Consider the following 8776-nt stretch of genomic DNA (forward strand, 5'->3'; position numbering starts at 1 on the left):
CATTCGTGCCCGTTACTCGTGTGGTGACATGGCTTTTTCCAGGTCCTAATATCTTAGCAACTCCAAAATAAAGATATGTGTCTTCCATTTCTATCTAGGAGAATATCCCTTGATTAACACTACAATGGATAACTTTTGGTTCCAATCCTTCATACAAATATGCCAAGCCAATGCAATCAAACCATATGAAAATAACAAATGATACACTTTGTTTAAGTTTATATTATAAAACATTTCTTGATAGACTTTCTTTGAACTTGAATACAAGTCCCTTGATATTATTCTTCATGGTCAAAACCTAACTTTTTTTAAAAGTAACAATAGAGATCTAATCATTCAAAAATACAGTCAGAAGGATTACAAATGATTTTAGATAAAAAATCAAGATGGTTCAACAATTTCCCTTGAAAGAGAAATAAAAATGAAAAGTTACAAGCATACCCTTTTACATTCGTGGTTGCAATCCTTAATCGAAGGTCTCATGTTAAAGGGCTGATAGGTCCAACATCTCCATGCATTCGTTGTCCCAAATTTTCATTGTCAATGAACTCATACACAAGCAATCTGAATTTAAATGGATGTATGCACATTATATAAACTTACCAATTAGTGAGTGTTCTTTCTACATGTTATTTGTTTGGCTATTGCATGATCGATTAAGCATTATTTTTCCTTAAATATTCAAAAATTTGATGTTGTATAAATGGCATGGATAAGTAGAGATGGGCAAAAAAACCGGTTGGTGAACCGGTTCAACGGTTTAAACCGAAAACCGGTTTTTACAAAAACCGGTTATTTAAAAACCGGTTTGACCAGTTTAGTAACCGCGGTTCGTATATCGGTTACAAGTTCTAGAGAAAAAACCGGTTACTGAACCGGTTATGGAAAAAACCGGTTAATTTTAAAACCGGTTATTATGAAAAAAACCGGTTATTAACCGGTTATTTAAAAAAAAAAACGGTTAATTAAAAAAACCGGTTATTAACCGGTTCTAACCGGTTTCTAAACCGGTCCTAACCGGTTAGACCGGTCCGAGTTTTGCACCAAAAAAACCGGTTAATAAACCGGTCCGGTTATTTAAAAACCGGTTTTTTTTCCAGGCCAAGAAAAACCGGTCCGGTTATTAACCGAACCGGTTTTTTTAAAAAAACCGATTTGTGCACCTCTATGGATAAGGACAAAGAAAGAAGATTACTAGTAAAATTTGAGCAGATTATAGAAACAATTTTTTACCTGATTATAAATAAAAATTTGACCCTAATGGAGGGTTAAAATTGACCCGACAAGAAAAACATTTTTTTACCCATTATTGAAACAAAAATTTGACCCATTAGCCGGTTAAATTTGACCCAATAACAAAAACTATTTTTACCCATTAATGAACATAAAAGTTGACCGTTACTCGGTTAAATTTGATCAGTTAGTTAAAACCCTTTTTTATCCGTTATTTAATATAAAAGTTGACCTATTACACGTTTAATTTGACCCAATAATAAAACCGTTCTTTTAACCGTTGATGAAACAAAAAGTTGACTCGTCACCAGTTTAAAATTGACTCATTAGAAAAAATTTTATTTACGCGTTAATGAAACAAAATATTGACCCATTAACGAGTTAAAATTGACCCATAAAGTAAGAACCTTTTTTCACTTGTTAATCAAACAAAAAAATTGATCCCGTTACCTAGCTACAATCAATCCGGTTAGTCAATTAAACCAAAATAACCAATAAAAATTTTTAAAAAATTGGTGCTTTCCCTATAAAAAAAAAAAAGTTAAATCAAGCAAAAGTCTAAATTTTTATTGGAGTTTAACAATTCAATGGTATTTGAAACAAAATTTAGATATGTGAATAAAGATTTTATTATGTTAAAACAATAACAAAAATACTAACCATTATTGTAAATCTTCGAACACAAATACAACTCGGTAGTCGGCACCACTAGCACTGCCTCTGTTGGCACGACCATCGTTGCTGCCCTCCACTAACGCAATTGGCAACATCACCTCCACTTGCTGCCGAGAAGCCACCACCAGTGTACACATAACTTTATTGGAAGTTCATAAACTCAATAAGATATAAATACATTAAAAGTCGAATAAAAGAACATTATGCAAACTACCTTGTCGCTGAACTCACGAGAATGATGTGATTTGTACGGATTGTAGGGTCCAGATGATACAACTTCAACACTCTCACAGCATGCCTGAAAATAAGCAAGACCATAAAACAACAAAAGAAATATATAAAGTGTACAATATCATTGCAACTAAAAATGCAATCTTTCAAATAATATGATAAAATGATGAAGGTAAGACAAAAGCAAATTACGTATGTTTGGTTTTGTTACATCTTTTGTGCAATGGTTGATGTATGCATAAAAATGCTTCAAATGTTAGTGGTTACCCATGTGAATAGGTGTAGTGTGGAGTTATATGGGTCTAAAAACTACAATTATGAAACCACCATGTTGGTTTTTAATCCTAATCAAACGGTCAATATTCAATCTTGGATTTTATCAGACGACCAGAATTAAATCTCACTCTTCTATAACCTATTATTATAATTTTAAGAGACTATTTTTCTAAAACAAATGCTATATTCTTTAAGAAAAAAATAAATATATATGTTAACTTTTTGTATTTTGGGCCGTAGGCATGAAACATTTATTTATTTTGTTTAGTTTAATTGCCACAATATGATACTGACAATTTATATCAACCCACAACCACACCGCACGGTTTTTATAAATGCCCACACTTCGTTTTAAATATATTTTTCTTATCATAGCTATACATATATCAATACTATGCTAGACAGTTACCAATTTCACGTTTTGGTTTACTATCGTTATCATAACAACCTTAATTGATAGATGATACTAATGGAATTTGTGTCAATGCGTCATGATAACATGCCAGGTTTTGTTAACTAGCATCTCTATCAAAATAAACCAAGAAGGATGAAATATAAATGCAAGGTGATCTTTCTCAGGGATCTAACCCAATGGTTAAAACTGGTAGTGGCACATGTTTTCCAGCATAAACATAAATCATGGGGCCCATAACCACCTCATGGTCGATAGTAAAAATATATCAGTCAAATCTTAAATAGGTATAACCATATAAACCATATCCGTAATTGAACACTTTTTAATCTTTTTCTATTTTTTCTTTTTGTCACTTTTCCATTATTATTATTATTCCCAGACGGCATCTGTGCACCCTGATCCCACCGTTTATTGTTCTTCTTCTCCTCCCATAATAATAATAATAATAATAATAATCACTCAATCATTCCAAATCAAACCCCCCAATCTCCATTCCTGTAACCTTTTTGGATCATTTCGTCATCATTACACAAGTGTCAAATATCACTCATCTGTAAGTAATAACTTCCTATTTTCTTTCCAAGATCTTTGACTTTTCACAGTTGACTGTAACCATGCTTTCAAGAAACCATTATGACTATATGTTCAATAAAATTTTAAACTTTTACATGTTTAGTATCAGATGCTTAATGGGTTTTCATTTTTAAGATCTGTATGTATATGTGTTTCTTGATTTCAAGTTGCCAGTTTTGACTTTTGACCGTGGTACTAGTTTGACTTTTGTTAATTCAATTCTAGACTAAAGTTTTCATCTTTTTTAAACAGGATTCTAGTTATTTTGTATTGGGTATTTCAAGAATTGATTTTTATATCATTTTCTCGGATTATTAAACAAACCCGTGTCGAATTCTTAATATTCTGTTGGATTCTTGAAGAAGTTTCAAGAAAGATGGGATCTTTTGCTGGACATGTGGTTCCAGGGACACTGTTTCTTGTGGTTGGGGTGTGGCACATATGGTGCAGCGTGGTCCGTTATGCAGCGGATCCAGAATCGTTTCGTGTAAGAGTTTGGAACCCTGTTCCGGGGTTTAATGGGAAGTTGAAGTATTTGGAACTTTATGTTATAGCGATTGGAGCTTTTATTGATATGTGTATAGAGCTTTTGTATTCGACACATCTTAAGTTCTTTGTTAATGGCGTCTTGAACCCGCATCATATGAATGATTTTGAGCATGGTGGAATGCTATTAATGTTCTTCGTTTTCGGTATCGTTGCTTTGCTCTCTGAAAAAACCAGGTTAGTTTTTATTATTTATGTTTTATTCATTTGATTTCAAGCATCTTACTTCAAATCTAAGAAAAGATTTAACCTTTTTGCATGTAAGTTCATAAAGATCAAGAGTTAAGTTCAATTTCCTTGTAGTTTGGCCATTTTAACTACTTCAGTACAAAATCGAAACCTTAAGTTGTGTATTATTTAACTATGTTGAACTTTTCTAGGCTTGTAAACAAACTAAATGTCCAGTGAACCGTCGACGGAAAGCTCATTTATTTAATAAACGAACGAATATGAACAAAAATTTGAAGAGTGGACGTGAACACATATTTCATACGGTTCATTTATGCTTGTGAACGTTTGTTTACATTTGTTCATTTAAGTTCGTCCGTTTGCGTTCATTTATTATGTTTACGTTCATTTAAGTTTGTCTGTTCACACTCGTTAATACGTATTTAAATTTTATAGGCGCATGACAATTTAGTCTAGTTTAAATAAATTTTAGGCCTAACACATTGTTGTTACAATTACTTTTGATAGGTTTTATCCCATTTATGCTCGTTCATCTATGTTCAGTTATGTGCGTTTACGTTCTTCGTTTATACCGTTAACGAACAATCATAAACGAGCAAGAACACATTCATTTTCTTAATGAACGAACACAGACAAGAGAACATCATTCGTTTTTTTATTCATGTTCAATCGTTTATTCATTTAAAGTTCAACAAACGAATACGGACAAGCTCTGTTCGTGTTTGTGCACTTCCTTACAGACCTTACTTTTCCATTAAATTGAATGGAATTTCAGTCTTTCAAATCTAAGGGACTCTTTATGTAATCACAAAGTATAGTAGTAGTTAGAATAGCCCTTAACTCAAGGATCATTGTAGAACTCTATCTATTTTATAAAATCTTGACTTTGACTTTTTTGGTCAAACTGCAGCTTTCTTTCATTGCCCGAAGGCACGCTGTGCTTAATATCAGCTGCAGCATTTTGTGCAGAGTATCTTTTATTCTATTTCCACTCAACAACACACCAAGGGCTAGAAGGTCATTATCATCTGCTTCTTGTTCTATTAGTGGCACTTTGCATAATATCAGTTGTTTGTGGGGCCCTCATGCCCACAAGCTTCCCTGCTGACCTGTGCAGTGGTGTTGCAATAACCCTTCAAGGATTATGGTTCTATCAAACTGCTTTTACCCTCTATGGGCCTTCGATTCCAGCTGGATGTAAGGTTGCGGACAATGAGGTCACATGCCCGTCACATGGCAATGAGGTTCATGGGATATTGCTGGCAAATGTGCAGATGTTTGGGCTTGTTTTCTTGGTTTTTAGTGGTGTTGTCGGGTCGTATATTTTTGCAGATAGAAGATATGGGAAGCGTGAGTTTGGAGTGGTTCATATGAAGCCTCTTGATGGATTTCATGAGCAGTTATAAAGTGTTTTGTGTCAAAGTTTTGATTTTTTTGGTAGTGAACTTGCATAACATCAGGTATAGCTTTGAGTTTATCAGTTTGTACTTTTTAGTACTTTTCCTATATGTTACTTACATTCTGTAATACACATATATTGCAAAATATTTGTTTTTCATGAAAAGGTAGACATCTGAACAATCTACACATCAACCACAATTGTTTGCCTTTTTGGTAAGCAGATGTGTCATGTTCCAGACCCACACAACCAAACCAATCTTCTTTTTTACATGGGACATGGGTACGTGCCATTGGGTTACAAAGCCGTGGACCATGCATCGGACAGCCAAAATAGGTGATTTTTATTACTATAAACTTGGAAATCAATTTGTGCTTTTTATGATCAAAGTATTCTTATAGTGCTCAAGTAGTTGAAGTTACTGTGCATAGTTTCCAATGACATACCTCAACTTAAATACACAATCGCATGGTTGCTAGGTCGTCCGACTGGGGAGTTGCGAGTCCTCAGCCTAGTCGGGGAGTTCTTGGGAATTACTCGTCGAGTTCTCGGCCTAGGCGGGATTACTCGTCCAGTACTCAACACCTAGGCACATTTTTTGCAACGCGCCTTACGGCTTATGCAGAGATTTTAGTTTTCAGTTATAAATAGTGAAATAGGCATGGGAGATAAAATTCGATTTTGGCTCGACTCACAGGTTGCTCAATTGCCTTTTCGGCCGCACTTCCTTAATCTTTTTTCCTACTAAAAAAAAGCCCGGTTGTTTGGTGCACTCTTGTTTTTAAGCTGATTGATGGTGGATTAGGGCTTCGCTCTCTCAATGTAAATCCAGGGAGCTATACGATCGCTTACACCTCTTCAAGAAGTGGTGGTGGGTCCACATCCAAACCGTTGGAAGTGGCCCAATGACCCATCGGGGTCTTTCTCGGTTGGCTCTAGCCTCCATGAAGAACATTTTGTTCAAGGCCCAATACCTAGTCTCTTCCTTTGTTTCAGATTGGAGTAGGTGGGTTCCTATTAAAACCAACATCTTTGCTTGGAAGGCTGAAATGGATAGGATTTCTGCCCTTAGGGATCTAACTAAAATAAAGATTAAGGTGGTCCAAGTGGTTTGTAGGTTATGTGGAGACGAAGAATCGAGTGAGCATCTCCTAGTCTCGTGTCATTTTGCCAGTTTGTAGGTTAGGTGGTCCAATCTTTGCTTTCTCGGTGCGGGACCTTCTTGCGGTGCACGAATATAGCAACCTTGAACGTCGGAAGGAAAAAAGGCGTTTCATGGGATTATCCTCACGGCTTGTGGGTGTATTTGGAAATCAAGAATGGAAGTGATCTTTGAAATTAAATCGGCGAATTAAAGTAAAACTTTGGATGACTTTAAGTCTTTGGGCTACCTTTGGATCAAGAACCCGCTATCCTTTATTTAGTATTTGATGGCATAATTAGTGTAAACTTTTTGTTGTAATTCTCGGTTTTGGTTTTTCCCTAACGTCTCGCTAGTGGTTTAATGAAAGTTGCTTTTAAAAAAAAAGTTATAAATAGTGAAGTTCATTGAGTTCAGAATATGCACAACACTTTAAATGCATATATATGTGAGGTCATTACCTTAGCTATGAAGGCTAGTGCCTTAAAGCACATATGTGGGATTCATAGGTCTTAGTTATGAAAGGTCAAACATTTCACCTTAATTGTTAAGGCCAAAGCCTTCAAGTACACATATGAGGTTCTTAAACCTTTAACGGAGATGTGATGTTCAATGCCCTCAAGGCTCAAGCACAAGTGAATATATCAAATTACAGGGTATTATTTGGTTTTTTTAGTGTAAAAATGAAGAAATATTACTGATACGACATCTTAAAGAAAAACGCATGTAAAAAGAGCTGAACTAATCCTATTTTAATATCAAATCAACACGTATTTTTGTGCCTTAATGTGAAATCAATGATGTGACGTGTTGAAGAAAAGGCACAAGTGAAAAGAGATGAACTAACCCTATCTTGAACCTTGTTCTTGATTATTTGGTAAGTGAATGATTTGGTTGCCATATTTTGAAACATAAAATTAGACAAGCCGGCATGATTTGGCCAAATCGGCCAAACCGACAAAAAGAAAAGCTTTAGTTTGACAGTTTAGACCGAAATTAGAAGCGTGAAAAAAAAAACAAAAACATGCAAAGGGTCTAAGGGATTTGTAACCTTGTACATTTGTCTACCAAAATAATAGTAACGATGATCTGAACGCAGAGGACAATTAATGGTGTTATAACTTTGTTGCATACGATGCACGAACAATCAAAAACAAAAGCACACACGCAATAAATAACATTAGATAAAATCTAGCACAACTCGTAACCACGACACCTTATTCATCTCCCAAATATAATCAAACTTATGTTATGGATATGAATTATGAACACAAAGGTATTTCAATAACTGACAATGGACTCTATAAGTTCATGAAGTGGGGCCAGTTCCTTCTTGTCAATCAAAGAAAACTCCTGCACATCAAAACATTATAAACCTTAAAACACTTAAAACCTAAACCAAACAATAAACAAGTTGTTGATGATGCAAGAAAACTTACACATGTAAACAATATGAAATGTTTGAAACAAGTGTTTAGATGGGCTTCTTCTTTAAGGCTCACAATCTTCTGGAAATGCGTATGGTAAATATGTGCATATACACGAAACAAACGCTTAAATATCGTTTTCACAACGTCCCTGAAATTGGCTGGAAACGGTGCTCCTGTAAAATAATTAAAAACCAATGTCACGCAAAACAATATATTACTCCAACTGTGCGTTATAGACAGAATCGTTACCGAGTCTTTGAGGAAATATGGACTCGTCATCCAACTGTGATTCAATCCAATCCATTAAATACTCGACATATTTTGGAGCCGAGACTTCAATAGGTTTCTTGATTTGTACACCGTCAGCCCATCGGTATTCATATCTGTAAATTTTATTTACATTAAATTCAAGATTCATGTATTGTCAATATACCAAAAAAAAAATGCTAGTATGTTATCGTAACATACTTTGGGCCTGCGGTCATGGTTGGGCAAATCTCGGGTGTGCAGAACTCGGTTAAGGTTCCATAAAGAAGATTCACCTGGTTGAAGAAATCCACAGCTGCAAATCAAAGAAGTCAAGTCAAGATTCAAAAGTCAAAACAATTTCATTCAAATAATAAGATGATTATTTAACTGTTGACAGCAAGCCATTCATTAAAATCCTC

At 34.8% G+C, this 8776-nt stretch overlaps 2 protein-coding genes across 2 annotated transcripts; one reads left to right on the forward strand and one right to left on the reverse strand.

Annotated features, from left to right (window-relative positions):
- Positions 1-3132: 3132 nt before the first annotated feature.
- On the forward strand, positions 3133-5694 carry LOC143547079 (uncharacterized). The gene is made up of 3 exons (XM_077038589.1): positions 3133-3383; positions 3656-4126; positions 5049-5694. The coding sequence occupies exons 2-3, from the start codon at positions 3780-3782 to the stop codon at positions 5542-5544; spliced, it is 843 nt and encodes a 280-aa protein (XP_076894704.1). The 5' UTR covers positions 3133-3383; positions 3656-3779; the 3' UTR covers positions 5545-5694.
- A 2179-nt stretch (positions 5695-7873) lies between these two features.
- LOC143547060 (MOB kinase activator-like 1A) lies at positions 7874-8770 on the reverse strand. The gene is made up of 5 exons (XM_077038571.1): positions 8746-8770; positions 8577-8670; positions 8358-8491; positions 8118-8281; positions 7874-8031 (listed from the first exon to the last, which is right to left on the reverse strand). The coding sequence occupies exons 2-5, from the start codon at positions 8591-8593 to the stop codon at positions 7960-7962; spliced, it is 387 nt and encodes a 128-aa protein (XP_076894686.1). The 5' UTR covers positions 8594-8670; positions 8746-8770; the 3' UTR covers positions 7874-7959.
- Between the last annotated feature and the right edge of the window lie 6 nt (positions 8771-8776).

Source organism: Bidens hawaiensis, unplaced genomic scaffold (assembly GCF_021521415.1).
Source record: "Bidens hawaiensis isolate Kalapana, Puna unplaced genomic scaffold, B.hawaiensis_p1.1 tig00014593_1, whole genome shotgun sequence".
Classification (NCBI taxonomy): domain Eukaryota; kingdom Viridiplantae; phylum Streptophyta; class Magnoliopsida; order Asterales; family Asteraceae; genus Bidens; species Bidens hawaiensis.